Below are 19,236 nucleotides of genomic sequence, written 5' to 3'. Positions count from 1 at the left end.
CAAGCCGCGAGTTTTCTCACTTTTACCCTTCCAATTCTCTCCCCCATCCCACCTGGGGGGAGTGAGCGAGTGGCTGGGTGGTGCTTAGTTGCCAGCTGGGGTTAAACCACGACATCCATGGCTTTGGTAAATCCTGTATCAGCCTCATCTCCTCAGTCTACCTTCTAGAGCTGTATGGTGGAGCCTTGCTCCCATGCTGGAGTGCAGGGCAGTCACGGGAGGAAAGCAGGAGCCAGCCCCGTGCGTTGCATTTGCTGCGCGGGGCTAGGTCCCTGGAGGCTAGAGGGCATTGGCCGGTCCAGTTCCAGCAGGGCGATGTCGTTCCTCTGCGTGATGTTACTGTAGTGCTCGTGAACCAGTAGCTGCTTGATATTGCACACTTGGGCCTCAGGGCCCAGCTGAGGCAACCGGGTGTGACATGCGGAAACAAACTTCACAACTCACACAGAGTTATAAAGCAGGCATGTTTATTGCGGCGCCGGGTGCAAGGGGATTGCTCCACAAAGCTTGCACACAGGGTTAAAATCATGACAGGTATTTGAAACAGTTAGCAAAGTTAGTTACGCCTACTGGTGCTACCCGTAATTAACTATTGGTTAATACTTTTCTTACTTCATCTTAAAGTTACAGTTCTCTTTTAATTCACCACGCATGCTCAGAGAGTAGGGGGATAAATTGGGTCGGGGCTTCTCTAGCTAGGAGGTGTGTTTTTTAGTATTAAAATGAGATTATAATGAGACAAGTTAACTCTAGGGCACTATTTTGGCAGTCCATTCTATTTTTCTACGATTCGTCCTTGCGCTAATCATTATTGCTAGTTACCAGAGAGTCAGTGAAGACAATCTTTATCAGCAGAGAGTCAGTGGAGACAGTCTTTATCTCTAATATGTCTACGTACTGGTGCAGTTGTTACAAAGTGTCTTCTCTACATTTTTCTTTCTTACTTTTAAACCTTGTTTCAACATAAGCGCTGCGCCTCTCACCCTCTGGGTGACAGTTATCCCCGGGTTCTTGTATTACTATCAAGTCTGCTAGCAATATTACCCTTAATTAGTAGCACTGTTGTAGTTAGTGAATTTATCAACGGCAATCTCGAATCTGTTTCTGTCGCTTTCAATAAAATAACTAATTTCAATTTTTGTGCATCTGCTCAGTGCAAGTCCTCTTGCTGGGGCTCTGATAAATGGGTCAGTGAAAGTCCTGGGACTCTGACAGACAAATTTCGAAACTGCATTCCTTTAACGCGACACCATAAGTCTCAATCTCCCTTTACTTAGGTTCCACCACTTAGACAGCAGGTGGTGGCATTTGTCACTTTTCTAATTAGGCCTTTTCACACATTCTCAAATCTATCCCATCTTCTTACAACCTGGAAAAGAAACAGAAATAGATAATATTTCAATTTTAACTTGATTATGCAATAATACAGCCTTTAAGAGTCCTGTTGAAATGGTTCTCTTCTTCTTGTTGTCAAACTCCGACAGAGGAGTTGGTTAACTCAGGCATAGTAGATCCAGGACCTTTACAGTAGTTGAGACATGAGTTCAGTCTGTGTTCTGGTGTTATCATTATATCAATTCAGCAATGTAGTTAGGGCATAGATGATCACAGTTTAAGGTTTGGTAACTTCCCTTTCTGATAAGGTTTATCCAAAAGGGTTTGTCTTACAGCTAAATTGTTTAAATCTTTGGTATCAATCCCCTCTTTTGAAGTAGTTAGATTTTCTTACCACTTCCATATATTATTCCTGTAAAACATCACTACCTCTTGAAGTAACTTAGAAATTAAATTTATATTGAAGGTACAGCACTGAAGAAATCTTCAGGGTGAGTGTGGCGAATGTGCAAGGAATCCATCCCACAGAAGCTCCCTAGGCAACCTTAGATGTTGGCAACACCAGGGGAGTTTGGTGTGCTGACTCTAAGAGAAACTGCACGGAGGGTGGAGTGGAGTGGAGACACCGCTGCCAGGCTCTGGGATAAGACGGGAACTGGAAGGTACTATGGAACTGACAAGCCGCATATTTCCTACCCTGAGCTGCATATTTACCACCCCGAGCCAACAGTCTGTCATTTTTTGTCAAAATACTATCTTTGGGTGAACTTTGCTCATTATAATCTCATTATAATACCAAAACACCACACCTCCATCCCAAAGCTACCCACCTCCAAGGTGCGACCACCCCTCGCTGAGCTTGCGCTCTGGATTTTTCTCAGTCTATACCTTTAAAAGCAGAACGAGAAACTTTTACACCAATTGCAAGAGAGGTATGTATGACTAGAGTCACTCAAGCTCCACCTGTAAGGACAGATAAAATAAAAATGGCTTAAGAGAGGAGGGATGCCAGGGAAGATACCAGGCAGACCGCCCCTGACACCTGGGATCAGAGCCTCTCTTCCCCCCCACAGGGACGCCTTTGGGTAAGGTTCGAACACTTGGTTACACCGAGTGCTTCCCCGGGCAACTTAGAAGTCTCTATAGAGTTGCTTTATAACTTAACGCGTTTGTCGCCAGGCTATAGTGCTCATATTCTTGGTATTTGCACATGCTTTGCAGGCAGTAATTTTATCACCGGCAGCCCAAAAGAACTTGTGTATCTGTGGCTTCAATAAACTGCACTATTCGTTAATCTAGCCGTGACAGTTCTCACTGAATGCCACCAAATCCCTTAAGTGTGGCCGTGCTAGTTCATGGAACGCGACTAGACTGAAAGTGTATGGTGTTACGAGTGTATGCGTAATCGTGAGAGTTCAACACATTGAACGCGACCGGACTTGTAACACAAAGAGTAGGGCATCACTCAGAATCTAAGCCTAGCTGCCCCCAGCCCCTCTGATACCTGAGGACAAGCTGGAACGCACGGGGGTTTATTTTCTTCCAAATCGCCTTGCCCTTTAATGCGACACCAGGTTGTAAGAAGATGGGATAAATTGGAGAATGTGTGACAAGGCCCAGTTAGAAAAGTGACAAATGCCACCACCTTCTGTCTAAGTGGTGGAACCTAAGTAAAGGGAGATTGAGGCTTATGGGAATTATAAAGTATATCCAGAAGTCTCAAAGGGGGGAAATGTTAGAGAACATCTTGAAACACAAGGTCAAAAACAAGTGAATGGAAAGAATGGAAAGAAGATACTTCCTAACGAATACACCTGGTATTTAGACATATTATCCTTATCCTAGTAGGTTCTATTTTCCTATAGACACAAGTGTTCTTATGAAGACATTCTTGTGGATTTGCCTCTGATGTTAATTGTGGTAGCTACCTGGGTTTCGGGTTTTTTTTTTGTTTTTTTTTTTAGAAGGGGCTTGAACCTAAAAGAGCATAACTACATAGGAGTCGAGGGGCCCCCTGGTTTTAGTGGTCTGCACTGCACAGTGGATCCATAGTTGTATTTAGACCAGCAGTTGTTTGTAGTATTGAAAGAGAAAATGAACTCAAAACAGTTGATGCCAAACATTTTAGGTCTCAGCCAAGGGGTTAGTAAGGTGTCTGGTCCGGATCAATAGGATGCTTTCCTGTTACTTTTACGGCTCTTGCTGGAGGTAGGGATTTGTGGCTTCACTGTCTCAGTGCCCCATGTGCTTTATGATCCTTTCACAATCCCCCTGAGGAACCTGACTTCCAGTTATTGCACTCAAGTTTCATGTTGCTGAGTTCTTAGTCCCTACGCTTTCTATCTTTCCCTATCGTTGGGACGCTTAGTGCTGGTGTCCTTTGGCTTGCTAGTTCTTAGCAGGTCCCACGTACCGTGTCAGAGATTCTGCATGCTATGCTTGATCAAACAATGTAAGTCAAGACAATACAAAATTTGTACATATACTGCAAATAATTAATATAGTCCTGCAGCAGAAATAAGTTAGGCTAATCAAGATTTTTTTTTTTTAAAAGGGTTACCGATTCTGCTGATTGCTGAACGCAGATCTTGAGACTTCTCAATGGAAGCCTGATATCAGAAAGCACTATGAACAATGTTGGAGTTGGGAGGGAGAAACTGTGAGTCAGCCAGGATCTCCAGTGCAAAGAAAAAGGCACTAGAAAATCTTTGGTCTGTAAGTCGGGGAAGAAGAAATTGAGAGAATATGCCACTTCAATCCTGCATCTTGTTATGAAGTTTGTAAAACAGGAAGGGGAAGAAGGCACTTGCTGAGTGACCTGTAGCATCTGGCCAGAAATTAAACATCCCCGGGGGTTTGCTAAAATCGCCTCTCGGTAACTTCACCAAGCTCTTTTAAACTCTTCTAAAATATTTTGCCCTGTATCTCTCTCTCAGGTTTTCCATATGCTTTGTGCCCTACAAAATAACTATCCTGTAGTGCTGTCTCTGCCGTTCGGTATTTTTGCAGAAGGCGCTCGCTAGTCGGGCGCTGCCCGTAGCTACGGCGTGCCAGTGAGACCGGCGAGAGCGGGTTGTTTGTAACAGCCCGACACACTCGGACAGGCTTGGGCAGCTGCGCGCAGCTGAAGGGCGCTGCTTGTCTTCTCTCACTACCAAACCTGATTATTTGAAGTTCACGGGAGAAAGTTGTAAGTGTTTAACGACAAAAGCAGGGGTGAAATACCGTTGGGTTGTGTCTTGCAAACAAGTTGAGACAAAAAGTGTTGATGTGTAGTCCAAACCGGAGTTTCTCTTCTGATGGAGAGAGCCGCTGCAAATCTCTGGATTTTAAGTCTTTAGCATTTCCCCTCCTTCTCACACCTGGTTTTGAGATTCTCTTTTATCTTTAATTGTATCCCTTTGGCCTAGTCTTCCCATGCCCTGGATTGTTCCCTTTTCACCCCTCCTGCCTTTGCTCTTACAGTGTTCAGGGTGGAAAAACACTTACTTTAAAAAAAGTGTGAAATGTATTTCTCCGTCTGGAATAGCTGTAATCGTAATTTAATCCAATTACGTTGGCTAAACATATTAGCTGGACGTTTTTGTTAACAGCCGACCTTTTTAAAATCTGTGTCCTTGGATGGCGGAGCCGATGCCGTGGGGAGCGGAGCAGAGGTGTTGTGCGCCGTGAGAAGCTGCCACCCATGGGCTGCCCGGAGCCCGGTGCCTGCGCTGGTTAGAAGGATGCAGTTAGTTCAGTTTTGCTCTGTCACCGAGGAATTAGTGCCTTGCCCCTTCGCACAAAATATAGAGAAGAGTGGCTTGAGCACTCTGTACATGCTATTACACCGAGGGCTTGTACACGTTTCATGTGCTTTAACTTGCCTTTTAATAAGTTTGAGGTTTGCAAACGGAGTCCAGTACAAAGATGTTAGCGAGCTATCCATAAATAACGCATATAAATTAATTTATTTAGAGCCTTCTCTTGGTCACAGACCCTAAGTAAAACACACAAGCTAAATCCACAATATGGAAATATCTGTCTACAACTCCATGGCGGAATGTATTATTTTATCTTGGCTCACTGAGGAGCTGAATATGATCCAACCCTTTGGGGCAAGTCTAAAGAGCAAGCAAATAAAATACTCTGAATTATTCTACCTAATTGAATAAACAACATTCTTGGGAAACAGTTATTTGGCTAAACTTCATTAGACATAAAACTTCTTTGTCTTCTTTTTCCTGTGTCTTCCCAGGTAATGTCCTTCCTATTGTTAGGATAGGTTTAGTTTCAGTAACCCGAGTAGCACGGCAGGGTATAGAATTGTTTCCAAAGATAGTAGATTGTGTTTCTGTCTAGGAACAAAATTCATATTGGTGGTGGTTTTGGTTGCAGTTTGTGTGTTGCACAGTTTAACAGTGTCATCCATGATTTTTATTATTCAAGGTGTACACAGCTTTCCATTGAGCTAAATGCAACATTTAGCTGATTTTCAGGCATCATCTTTCTGATACTACTTTTGCTCCGCCTTGCTTTTATGTAGGCAGCTTTAATGCAAACGTGCTAGTTAATATGAAATAAATGGAGTGGTTGTGCTTTCAATGAGGACAAGAATTCTTGACGAGCAGAGGAGAACAGTTGTCCAATGCTGCTCTTGATGTAACGTCTCGTATGTCGTTGATGGAAAGCTTACAGTAATGGAAGTTACTCGTCCTCTCAAAGCCATCCTTTCAAGTTACATTTTTCCTTCCCCTTGCACTTATACTACCTGTGCCCAAACTTCAATGGACGTAAGGAGTTTTTCAGAAGAAATGTAGGTTTCCGGGTGCATACCTGTGTGCTTGAGCGTTTGTCTTTGGTTTTCTTAACCGAAACGTTCTCAACTCAAGTGGAGGTAGACATTTTTCATATGTATTTGAAAAGGTCCAGACTGGACTGAAGCGGGTCATACAACTGTCACTCAGCTTTTCAAATTAAAAAAAATTGCTAAATTTTCCAAACAAAACCATCAACCTAGCCTCTGAGAGTGAAACATTGAAGCCTGCCTTTGGGTTCCCATAAATATTCAGATTGCCTTGTGATGAATATGGGGTATGAACCTGTACTGATACAGAACTTTGCTGCGAAAAGTTCACTGCTGTCCGCCTTTCCTGTAACCCCAATATTGTGTTTGGTGAAGCGAAATACACTTCTTAACAACCCATCAATTTAAAAAAAATTACTATTTGTTTGGGTTTTTTTTTAACAGGCGAAACGAAGGCTGGAGCTAGGAGAAAGTGGCCACCAGTATCTGGCTGAAGGACTAAAGACTCCAAAGGGGAAAGGAAGAGCTGCGACAAGAAGTCCAGATAGTCCAACAAGTAAGGGAACTGGTAACACGCTGTATGGCACAGAGTTTTTGATTTTACTAGCTTGAGATCAGTGTGAACCAGCACGACAGGCTGCGTTACCTAGCTAAAGACGCGTGTTTATTACTGTCCTCGCCCGGATGTGTGTGCAACATCCTCGCCCCCGCAGCCAGCAGCACGCAACGGGTTTGCGGCGTGCGTCGATCGGTTGGTGCAGAGCCGCTGAGAGGCCGCAGAGGCTCCTGGCTGCCAGCTCTGTCCCTCCGCCCGCCGGGCAGCCTGCAGCCTCGCCATCCAGGGCCTCCTCTTCACCCAAGGACACGAAGCGGGGGATGCTTAGGAGAGGTAGATGCTGAGGAATCAAGATACTGCGACGGGCTCAAACGCACAGTTATTAGGCAGGGCTAATCGGGCCAGCCGCCTCCTTCGTCGCTGGAGTTACAGCAGCTGATGGGCAGGGCTTATTCCCCCCGGCAGGGATTTGCAAAGAGCGGTAGCTGTGCCCCAGCAGCATTGCACGCTGCCTGCTTTTTGTGAGCTGCCTTCTCTCCCTGCGGTACGACTAGATTATTACTGCCGCTGCTTAGTTGCTGCAAGTCTTCATTTTTGCACGCCTGCGTTGCCTCGGGCAGTAGGTTTCTTGCAACAGGCGCTGGGGGTGTAGCCTTGCCATCTTGTTTGGGGGATTTCAGCAGGAGAGTTAGGCTTGCAGAGGGAGGGGAATGGGGAAAGAGGAGGACTGGGGCAGCAGTGGTAGTGATGGGAGAGCAAGAGGTGTGGAGGGGTACTTGTCCCTCCTCACCAGTCTAAGTCTTGTTTCTGCTGAGGCAGATGGGAAAAGTGAAATTAGCTGAAGAGACGAACTTAATGCGGACAAGTTAAACAAGCATAGTTGTCTTCATTAAACTAAACTTCGTTAAGCTAAATGAAGTCCGTTTTAAATCGAAGTGCGTTCTCGCAGAAGTTCAGTACCATTCGGTGCATAGGATGCTGCTGCAGTGTTGCTAAGGCCGTAGAGAGAACCCCCTTGCTGCATGACCAGGAGCACATCCCCGTTTAGCTGGGGGTCAAGTAGCCTCTTGCCCTTCTCACTCTGACCCTCTCATTCTTTTCCAAACCCCAAATTAAAACAAACAAACAAAAATCATGCTGGTCTAAATCCAGAATGTCGCCTAATTGATACGAATTTTCCTCCAGTTCCCCATGCAGACAAGCCCTGAAGCTACCAAAGAATGAGATACAGCAGGTTCTCTTTGCAAAGAGGCAATGAATTGGTTTTCACTGAAAAGCCATCATATCCTTCAAAATGTTTCAGGGTAGCCTAAAGGTTCACTTTCGGGTAGGATTTCAGTTTTGACTGACTTCTGCAATCAAGTGGGGGACCTGAACCTTAAAAACATGAAAATGACCACCAGATCAGTCTAAGATCCATCCTGCGTAATACTTGAAGCAAATGAAAGGTTTGAGATGTACCAGCCCAGCAGACTTCTAATAATGGCTGGCTCATTTCCCTTGACACAAAGTCCTCAAACATTTAGAATTAGAAATTATTCTCATCTCCATATTTAAACTCTTAAAAGCTCATCTATTGCTACATTTGTGCGTGAAAAGAGCGCGTTGTTTAGTAAGATCCAAGCCGTTTGCTGACTTCTAATTTAAAAGAAGTGGATACCCTTGCCCAGTTTGAGCATTGTTTGGTTATGGGGAAATGATGATTATAAATTGTGTCTTGCGTCAATCTCCTCTAATTCACTTGAGTTTTCTGTACGCCGTGCCGTGGAGTCTGGCGCTGATGGAATCTGTCGTTGTGTTCACCCACTGAAGTACACCCAAGTCCTGCTTAATTGCATGTGAAACACTTGTCTTACAAGAGGGGAAAATCAAACCCTGATGAAAGCTGGCTATCAGCCTGATGGAGGAGAGTCATAGGGGAATTTTTGGTATTGCTGCCAGAATAAATAGATACTAAAAATACTCTTAAGAATTCACATAGTGAAAACCTAAGTAGAATATTGCATATATGTATCCATCAGACTAATGGAAAGATTTGCATTTAAAAAAATGTATGTATTTGCTCATGTACCTGTGACTTTTGGAAAAGTGCAGCTTGAAATGCAAATAAATACCCAGTGGTAAGTTGTGTCTTAATGCAGAGGTTTGAGAGATTTCTGTGGTAAAAATGAAAGAAATATCTGTAATATGTATCCTTTCATTTCTGGATGCTGCTTTCGGAACCAAAATGAGAGAACTGATTTATCTGTTTTGGTTTTTTTTCTCTTTTCTTGCCAAGCTCCAAAATCTCCTTCAGAAAAGACTTGGTATGATACATCACTTGCCCTTCTAACAAAGAAGTTCATTCAGTTGCTGAGCCAATCTCCTGATGGGGTCTTAGATTTGAACAGAGCGGCAGAGGTCCTCAAGGTGCAAAAAAGGAGGATTTACGACATCACCAATGGACTGGAAGGCATCCATCTCATTAAGAAAAAATCCAAAACCAACATACAATGGATGTGAGTATTCATTATCCTTTTCCTTTCCTGCTGGCTGATTTCACTGTCACAGAGCAGCAGTATTTTTCTTCTCCCACCTTCCATTCTAACACTTTGCCCCAAGCAATCATCCAAAATGCCTTCTATCAGGATAAAGCTTTCTTTTTCTGTTAGACAGGTTTTCAGTGTATAAACAGCATTTGTCAGGGAAACTAGAAAGCAGCATTTTGTCTGAATACTGCATTAAGTCATTTGCTTTTGCAAGTGGCATAAGTTCTAGGTACACATCTCTACCTACTGCCATCCTCAGTCTTTTTCAGGGTGTGGTTAGAGGAGAGGTGAGTTAGAAGCAAGATTTTGGAAGAGCTTAGAAATATTTGGCTTTTCCCTCTTGGTGGTAGTTCCAAAATGTGTTGGCATGATAAAAAGATGCTTTTTCTGGGAAGCGTAGTTGATGTTGACTCACTATGGGCAGGTTTAGGGAGAAGGAGATGAGGACTTGATCTGCACTGTAAAAGGCTGCCTCTTCCCTTTGCCATAGCACAGGGTCAAGTTTTACAAATGCTGAAAGGGCGTCTTCCCCCTCTGTATCCGTAGGGGCTGCCGTCTGTCGGAGGATGGTGGCATGCTGGCCCAGTGTCAAGGCCTCACGAAGGAGGTGACCGAACTGACTCAGGAAGAGAAGAAACTGGATGAGCTGATCCAAAGCTGCACCCTGGACCTCAAGCTGCTAACAGAGGACTCGGGGAATCAGAGATATCCTTTTTTTCGAAACCTCAGCGGTGGTCAGTCTTGCTGTGCTCTGTAACACAAAGAGAATTCCACTAAGTAATATGATATGAAACATCAGAAATTTCCAGAAGTTGGATAATGGGTTTTAATGTAGTTCTATATAAAAGTTACTTAAGCCACTTGCACCTGTAATGCTTCTGGAATGTCAAAAAAAAAAAAAATGGAGAAAAAGGTGGTGTATGAAGGAGCCCATTAACATCCATGGTCACATAGAGCAGAACCAAGAATTTAGCTGATTAATGAGTGACAACATCCAAAACCTGTGCTCTTTCGATTCTTTTGAGCCCAGAGCAAACCCCATTTTTATGTGTGCAGAAATTATAAAGGCATGCAGACAAAGTCTTTGCTAAGGTAATGAAGACTTGTGTGTGTGTGTACTCCTTACTTAATAATTTTTTTATTTTTACATTAAACTGCTGCGTATATAAATTCCAGACACAGAGAGGAAAATAAAGTTGGGAGTCAGTTTAGTCTGAAACTTGCAACAAATTTTTAGATTCCTCTGGTTAGAGAATCTATAGTGGAATATCATAGATAAAGGTTTTATGAGCTCTCAAAATGTCTCTTTCAGACTTAATTATTTAATGGAATAGCAATGCTCAATTGCATAAGGTTCATAAGGTTTCTGGTCTTTTGGCTGCTAATACCCCTTGTAAGTAACCAGTTCTCATTTTCACTAGATTTCCCACCTGCTGGCAACAGAAGAGAGCATTTTATTAAATGCTGAAAATGCTGAAAACTTTTATTACTTTTAATGGTCAGTAGTTTTTAAAGAGCATCTAATAAGGTGGACTTATTCTCTGTTTTGAAGGATAGGAAATAACTACAGGAGCGTCAGTAAAAAGTAATGTGAACGATGTAAATACTGTCTTTTGGTTGTGCTTGCATCTCAAAATGCGTATGAAAGCAAGACCACCGAGTGGCATAGGGAGTAGGGTCAGCACTGCCTTCATCCACAAAGAGATTTAGAGCAAAGCAAAACCGAGCATTATACTTCTCTGTTTTTCTAGCGCTGTTTGCGGTGGTAGAGATCCCTGCCCTGCAGTTGATGGCTCCCTTGGGGATGGGCGAGGAGGGATCAGCATTAGCAGCGTCTTGGCCTCGTGCTTTTGGATGTAGGAGAGCGTATTCCCCAAATCCTTCTGTGGCTCTAAGGTTACTGATAATACTAGTGGTTATTGAGGAAGGAATGTGGATGTGTGACACCTGGGGACGAATCTGAGCGCATCCCAGTATGGTCGTTCGCTCGCCTCACTGAGGTCTGACGTGAGGTGACCTGCTGAAGACTCAGGGAGCTGGGAAGCCTCTTCCTTTGCTCCATCTCTGAAGGCGAAGTTTCTGCTTTTGAAAATGGTTTTCTTTTCCCTTGTGATTAGATAGTGCCAAAACAGCGTTTCTGCCCTGACTGTGTGCTTCCTCCTCCTCCTCCTAAATAGAATCAGACAGTAACTGATCGCTACCTTGAATGTTTTGGGATATGCCCAGCTTTGAGCTACAGCAATGAAGATTGTCGTTCTATTTGAAAACCATGCAACCCTTTCCGTTGTTCATACAGTGGCAGCCACTGTTGCTGTAATTTGTACTCTGCCTTTGCCAACCTTAGTAAACCTTACTAAAGGAGTGGTAGAAGCCTCAATAAAAGCCATTTGCCTGAGAGCTGACCTGTCGTTTAGCCCCCTGACCTGTTGCTTTGCGTTTGGTCCAAGTCAGGTGTGAGAGGCTTGCCAATGTGACACCCATCTACAAGAAGGGCCGGAAGGAGGATCTGGGGAGCTACAGGCCTGTCAGAGTGACCTCGGTGCCGGGGAAGATTATGGAGAGGTTCATCCTGAGGGCGCTCACAGGGCACGTGCAAGACAAGCAAGGGATCAGGCCCAGCCAGCACGGGTTCATGAGAGGCAGGTCCTGCTTGGCCAACCTGCTCTCCTTCTATGACCAGGTGACCCGCCTCGTGGATGAGGGAAAGGCTGTCGATGTTGTCTACCTGGACTTCAGTAAAGCCTTCGACACTGTCTCCCACAGTATTCTCCTGGAGAAGCAGGCAAGTCATGGCTCAGACAGGTGCACTCTTCGCTGGGTAAAAAACTGGCTGGATGGCCAAGCCCAGAATGTCGTGGTGAATGGAGCGAAATCCAGTTGGTGGCTGGTCACAAGCGGAGTGCAACAGGGCTCAGTTTTGGGACCGGTCTTGTCTAATATCTTTATCAATGATCTGGACGAGAGGATCGAGTACAGCCTCAGCAAGTTTGCAGACGACACCAAGTTGGGTGGGAGTGTTGATCTGCTGGAGGGTAGGAAGGCTCTGCAGAGGGATCTGGACAGGCTGGATTGATGGGCCGAGGCCAATTGTATGAGGTTCAACAAGGCCAAGTGCCGGGTCCTGCAACAACCCCATGCAATGCTACAGGTATCAGAAACAGTGGGGCCAGCAGGAGTAGGGAGGTGATCGTGCCCCTGGACTCGGCGCTCGAATGCTGTGTTCAGTTTTGGGCCCCTCACTACAAGAAGGACATTGAGGTGCTGGAGCGTGTCCAGAGAAGGGTGACGATGCTGGTGAGGGTTCGGGAGCACAAGTCTTGTGAGGAGCGGCTGAGGGAGCTGGGGTTGTTCAGCCTGGAGAAGAGGAGGCTCAGGGGAGACCTTATCGCTCTTTAAAAACTACCTGAAAGGGGGTTGCAGTGAGGTGGGTGTTGGTCTCTTCGCCCAAGTGACTAGTGACAGGACAAGAGGAAATGGCCTCAAGTTGCACCAGGGAAGGTTTAGGCTGGGTATTAGGAAAAATTTCTTTACTTAGAGAGTGGGGAAGCACTGGAACAGGCTGCCCAGGGAGGTGGTGGAGTCACCATCACTGGAGGGGTTCAAGGAACGTGTGGACGTGGCATTGCGGGACATGGTTTAGTGGGCATGGTGGTGTTGGGGTGATGGTTGGACTTGATGATCTTACAGGTCTTTTCCAACCTTAGTGATTCTGTGATTTTGTGATTCTGTGAGATGTATTGGCGTTTTGAGCTTGGGCAGTTTGTCTCACTGTATGGTAACAGCAGACATTTACCAAAATTGTTCACATTTACACCCCCCGAAGGTAGAATAATAAATTAGGCTCTTTATTTCTATGGCATAAATACTGTGCTAGATACCTCACGGATGACGAAACCAAAGACCTGGAAGCGCTTGCCTGTGATCGCGGCCGTTTCACAGTTTGCGACCAAAAGCTCTGTGACACCTCGGTTACGCAGGTCAGTAAGTGAGGCACCACCGTGCCAAAACCCACCAAAACGCTCACGTTGATTTGGACAAATTCATGTTGAACAGCAGAATGTTCAGATTCATTCCGTGCTTATGCAGAAACCAACTTTCTGCACTGTCAAGTTGTTCAAAGTAGTTGTTTAAGTAGTTTTTTGAAATAATTTCATATAATACAAATGAATAAATAAATATCTGAATATATAAATGTTTAACAAAAAAGCCTCAAATGAAAATGGACATTATCATTTTATCGATGACTTCAAAAATATATTGTGTATGCACATCTGTAAATTCCTTTACATTTTTTCAGTGATTTCCAGTTCTCTGCCATTTCACAGCAAGCGTGTAAAAAAATTTTGCTTCGCACAGTCTGCGAGTAATTGCGGGTTGTTGAGCTTTAGCTTAAGTAGCTTTACGTGTGTAAAGGAGAAGAGAGAGGACTCGGCATGGAGAATCCCTTTTGTCACTCTGTAGTGGCCCCAGCTGTTAGATCAAAGGGAAATTCTCACACCGTTTCACTGCAATTGTGATTCCAGTGTAGAGAACAGAAAACTTTGGGCTGAAAGCAACGTAGCCATGAGAAAATGGACGAATAATTGAAAGAATTATGCCTCTTCTAATAGTCTGAATATATTATCAACTGGGTTGGAAAATTCCTTAACCGTGATTACATTAGCTTATGTGACGTATCAAGATACTCGAAAAATTAGTGGCCTTAAAGACCAAACTGTTATAGTTGTGAAAGCTCCTCCAGAAACAAGACTTGAAGTGCCTGACCCAGTGGAGGTAAGGAGAACCTGGCTTTTCCTGCCAGGTTATAGATCATTTTTCTATAGATGGAGCAAGTGTGTTGAGTCTTACTGTGGTAACTGATGCCCAGGTTGGATTATAATTGGCATACAGTCCTATATTCATCTGTCTTATGAACTTTGGAAGTGTTTTTTTTTTAAAAAGGAAGGGGAATCTTAAAAACCGTTTTATACAAAGCGATCATTATTCGTTCCTTTTCTCTCAATTCCAGCGTTCCTTCAGAGGAATCCACACTATTTACAGGTTATTCTCTTTTGCCATACTTTATGTGAAGAGCAGCTCTTCCTTGACAGTTGAAATTTCCTGTTTGCAACCATGTCAAATCTCTCTCTTAAGAGACTCAGCTCTTCTTTTTTTTTTTTTTTTTTTGCTTTGTGTAGTTTTAGTTATAAAATTCATGGCCAACTCAGTGCCTTAAGCGTCTTGATGACTCATATTATTGATATCCTAATTTATTGAGACATATGTTTTCATGTAGGATTTTCTTTTCTGAAGTGTTAGTTATTGTAGAAATGTGTGTTTTACTCCTAGAATCCATTCTTGCCCTTCCTTCTTCCATCATCATCTTTGCTTCATTGACACTGATTTTACACATCTGTGTAAAACATTGTACATTCTGCTAGTGCACTTTTTGTTTGCTATCGTGAAGTCTGTAGGGGATGGGGATTTCCTTTCCCATTTTATGAAAAGTACTTCTGTTTCTGAAGCTGTCTGTGTTCATCCCAAGTGGCAAGCGATAGGACAAGAGGAAATGGCCACAAGTTGCACCAGGGGAGGTTTAGATTGGATATTAGGAAAAATTTCTTTCCTGAGAGAGTGGTGAAGCACTGGAACAGGCTGCCCAGGGAGGTGGTGGAGTCACCATCACTGGAGAGGTTCAAGGAACGTGTGGACGTGGCATTGCGGGACATGGTTTAGTGGGCATGGTGGTGTTGGGGTGATGGTTGGACTTGATGATCTTACAGGTCTTTTCCAACCTTAGTGATTCTGTGATCTGTGTCCCTTTTCTGTTGCCCCTTGCTACTCAAGCCACAGTCTCTCTCTCTCTGAGTGCCAGCTTTTGTATATGAGATGTCTGGCTCTCATTCTTTCATCCTCACTCTGTTTCTTTTCCTTACCTCAGGCAGATGTCTAGGGTAGCTCAGCTGCTTCTCCCTTCCCTTAGCTGATGTCACAGTTGCAGAAAAAAATGCTTCAGGTGGCTTTTCTTTGAAGATATCCTCAGGGAGAAGCTTTACTTTTCTTCATTCCTCTCATGGTTTATGAACCACATGGTTCAGCTGCTCCTGGGATTTTCTCTCTTGGGGGCAAAAGTGCGCTGCTTTACAATTCCCGGTTGTTATGACAGAGCCGAGTCTGTTGTGCAAAGGCGAATAATTTGCACGAGCCACTGCTTTAGAGATTCAAAAATGTACCTGATTTCTTCTCTCAGGGAGCAATGAGACATAGGGCTAAACCCCAGAAAGCCCCGTGCTGCCTTCATACCTCTGTGTTACTCCTGCATCCCTACCGCTGGGCTGGTTCCACCGCACCCAGGGCCGGCTGCTGCCGGGCGGGCAGGACCAGACTCCGGATTCCTTGTCGCTTCTTTCCCTAAGATTATTCTCTACTTGCTTAGGCCCATTATGGTTTCCATCCTTTTTTTCCCCTGCCTTTGTCCTTCATTTCCCCTTTGAACCTAGGTGCAGGTTTCGGAAGAATAAATCATTTTGCTGCAGTGAGGAAGGGATGTCTTTTATCAGTATCCATAAATCTATACTGTTATCGTTGCTTGCTTTCCTGTTTCTTTCCTCTAGGCATTACGCTTTGATTCTTTAATTCAGGGAAAACAGGCGGGTAGAGGGAGATGCACACAATCATTAAAACTAGCGCCTAGACCTCCCTTATCCCCTATACCCAACTTCCTCATTTAATTTTCAGCTTCAGGCAGTACAAGTCCTATTTCTTTCTCTCATTTGCAGTTACATCTCAGTGTCTTTTTTTGCACAACTCAGTCACTCAACAGTACCTTCCCCAACTCCTGCTCTTCCCATCTCCTTTTTTCTAACTATCTATAGCGTTGCCCTGAGTACTCTTCACTGTTTTCTGTGCCCTGGGTTATCCCTGTTCGGTTGTTGCTCTCTGTATTTGTAAATGCTGTCTCCTATGCTGAGTAACTGTCAGAACGCAAATAACACGAGGAATTTTTTGTCGAAGGGCACAATAAAATGTATTTGAAAGAAGTCTGCAAAGAGGTATATCATGCCCGTACTCCTGCTTTTTAAAACTATTAATGTAATACAGCTGGAGCAGGTTTATTTTTAACTGGAGTCATTTATGATTTTGTTTCATAAGACCACGAGCAACTTTGCAGATTTTCTGTCTATATATGTCATCTTCTTGTACTGCATCAGTGTGTGAAAGTTAAGAAAAAAATATTTCTTGAGATTAATTAGGAGTTCCTGTTATTCAGAAACACCATCAAAATTAGAGCTGCTGCCTTGAGGGGGCAGAAAGACTTACATCAACAAGTTTGGGTGAAGAAAATGGCATCTTTTTTCTTCTTTTGTTATTTGGAAAAACTTCCCTGATAAACAGGGGGACTTACATACACCTACTTGAGATCAGTGGGAATTAGTGCTGAAGGTTTTTGGATGAGCGAGAAGGATGTTTTGGCATTGTTTAAAAGCAGAAACGTTTACACAAATACATCCAATAATGTTGTTATGAATAGTAACAAAACCTGTGACTTGCATCCCATAGTCCCATGACATCAGAGCACTCCAGGTTATTATGGTTGTAGGAAAATGTTAGGAGTTCAATCCTTCATACCTCTCTGGTTATGATACAACACATAAAACGGTGGGCTTCTGCGGTGTCTCTCCTACAGACAGGGGGAAAAGCTTTTATGTTCTCTCCAGTCTACAAGAGACATCAGCCAAGCCTTTCACATCTTCAAAAAAATCCATGGGGGATTTCAGGTTCTTTTGATTTGTAAACGATGTATTCCACCACTCGCACCCCAACAAGAATTTACTCAGTGTCGTCAATGTTCTGTTGTGTTCATTGGTGTAACACCTTACTGAGGTTTCTTTTGTTAGCAGCGTGCATTGATACGTTTCTCTAGTACTCAAGGACCTATTGAAGTTTACCTGTGCCCAGAGGAAAACGATGCCCTCAGTCCAATGAAAGCCTATAGTCAGGACCACAAGGGAAATATTTCCAAAACCATTTCCAAAGGTAAAAATATTTCTTTGTGATACTAACGGCCTTCCTTCGTGCTCTCATTCAAGATTTCATTTTAAACTTCAGATATCCAGCTCTGATTTTTTGGCTTTATTTTTCTAGGAAGCGAAAAGCTAAGGTATCCGTTTTCCACTCTGCCTGTCTGGTTGAGAGAGGGGGAAATATGTTTAAACAACTGATGCAGAAGAAAAATAAGTTTCATATTTGCATATCCGATGGAACTATGGGAACTAAGTTTGTGCAATACTGAAGAAACAAACAGTTTTGTTCCTTTTGCGTTTTCAAGACGGGAGCAGCAACGATTCGCCTCAACGCCAGAGGCAGAAATCTCTGTGTAAGGGTACATGCAGCTACGCAGTGTCACTGATGACGTCTGTTGCCCAGACAGTTTTCACTTTGACTATGAGTTGTACCGAAAAATGGGCATCTCTCACTACGCTTGATTTGGTTTTTTTCCCCCAGTAGTTGTTTGAACCTTGTAAAATAATTTTTTAGTAGAAAAGTCAGAGGGGATAGCAACACGCCTATTTTTGAGCAGCCCTTTGTAACATATCAAAAACAAGCTAGAAATTATATGGAGGCCATTTTTTGTTGAAGTGATCCTTTATGAAAGGCCCTTTACACAGTGGTTACTTTGTTTGATCAGTGTCTAGTATTTCTAATGAGATTAAACAGGTCATCTTTATTTTTTTCTCTCCCTCCTCTTCCAGAAGCGGCTTCTGCTAACTCAGGACAAGGTGACTGCTCAGTAAATATGGCAACAATCTCTCCGTTGGCTTCTCCAGCCAACCTTCTCCAGCAGACCGAGGACCAAATTCCCCCAAACTTTGAAGGACCCTTTGTGAATTTGCTGCCTCCTCTGCTTCAGGAAGATTATTTGCTGAGCCTTGGGGATGAAGAAGGCATCAATGACCTCTTTGATGCTTACGATTTAGAGAAGCTTCCTTCATTGGTGGATGAATTTCTAACAGCTGATTGTCTTAAACGCTGTCCGTATCTAAATCGTGGTTTTAACGGAATGAACAAACCTGCCATCATTCCGAGTTGTCCCCTACTTACTGTCAAATAGCATTATTAAATAAACTAGGCTCTCGAACAGTGCTGATCTTTTAATTAAGTACTCCCTGAAATACTATAAAGAACAAGGGAAGGCTTTTACAGCAAGGCTTTCTCCTTGCCCCTGAGCTCCAGTGCCTTGTGAGTCAGCAAGCGCAAGCAGGCGACCGTAAATGTTTTGTCTTCACACTCCCCCAGTCTCTGCTTCCCCTGACAAGGGGGCTTACGGAGGAGGGCTCAATGAACTGGTTTAGTCCTAAATAACAATTTTATAATAGTATTTCAGGTTGTGCCTTCTGCAGAGAATGCATGTCTTTTGAGTGTCACAACACGGGTTGTACCTGCAGTGAACGTAAAGATGAAGTAATGCAAAAGCGTGCAATGGGATTCTTCAGCTCCTTGTGGGAATGTTTAAATTGCTGTCATAATGCTCATTTTGAGCTCTGTATATGTCTCATTATGAGGTCAAATACTTATGTCCTTAAAAGCTTTTAATGAAAAAATACACTGTAAATGTAGTGTATATTGCAGATATTGAAAAGTATAAAGTTCTGCCACTGCTCGTAGTAATCACAGATTTTTAAAAATGCTTGTGTGTGTGCGTGAAAGTAGATTTTGTTGGTTGTTTCTTTAAACTGGAACGAAGATGCACAGTTCAATTTTACTGCCCCCAGTGTGCATTAGAACTGGTACATAAATTTCTGTGGTACTAAGTGGGGCTTTGTGTTAAGTGCCTACTAGAGATGCACTGTGGGTTTTTCCCTCTATGGAAAACACGTATGCCAAGCTTTGTTTGTTCAATAGATCATATTTATCTCGGTGGGTTAGCTTCCTCTGCTTACAGCTTTTTCTAATTCTCTTCGCCAGCAAAATGGAACTAATTTTTTTCCAAAGTATCTAACTGTAAGTACCACATCAACTGAATTGCATTTATTTTTTGAAGATCTTTGAGA

General features: G+C 43.4%; 1 protein-coding gene across 1 annotated transcript; it reads left to right on the top strand.

Moving 5' to 3' along the window:
- Positions 1-886: 886 nt before the first annotated feature.
- On the top strand, positions 887-18,377 carry LOC132321714 (transcription factor E2F3-like). The gene is made up of 8 exons (XM_059835158.1): positions 887-916; positions 1,278-1,298; positions 6,566-6,677; positions 8,974-9,175; positions 9,752-9,910; positions 13,864-13,978; positions 17,086-17,221; positions 17,938-18,377. The coding sequence occupies exons 1-8, from the start codon at positions 887-889 to the stop codon at positions 18,294-18,296; spliced, it is 1,134 nt and encodes a 377-aa protein (XP_059691141.1). The 3' UTR covers positions 18,297-18,377.
- The last annotated feature ends 859 nt before the right edge of the window (positions 18,378-19,236 follow it).

This window comes from Gavia stellata, unplaced genomic scaffold (assembly GCF_030936135.1).
Source record: "Gavia stellata isolate bGavSte3 unplaced genomic scaffold, bGavSte3.hap2 HAP2_SCAFFOLD_44, whole genome shotgun sequence".
Taxonomy (NCBI): Eukaryota; Metazoa; Chordata; class Aves; order Gaviiformes; family Gaviidae; genus Gavia; species Gavia stellata.
Note: the sequence above shows the minus strand (reverse complement) of the source record. Positions and strands in the feature narration are given on the sequence as shown.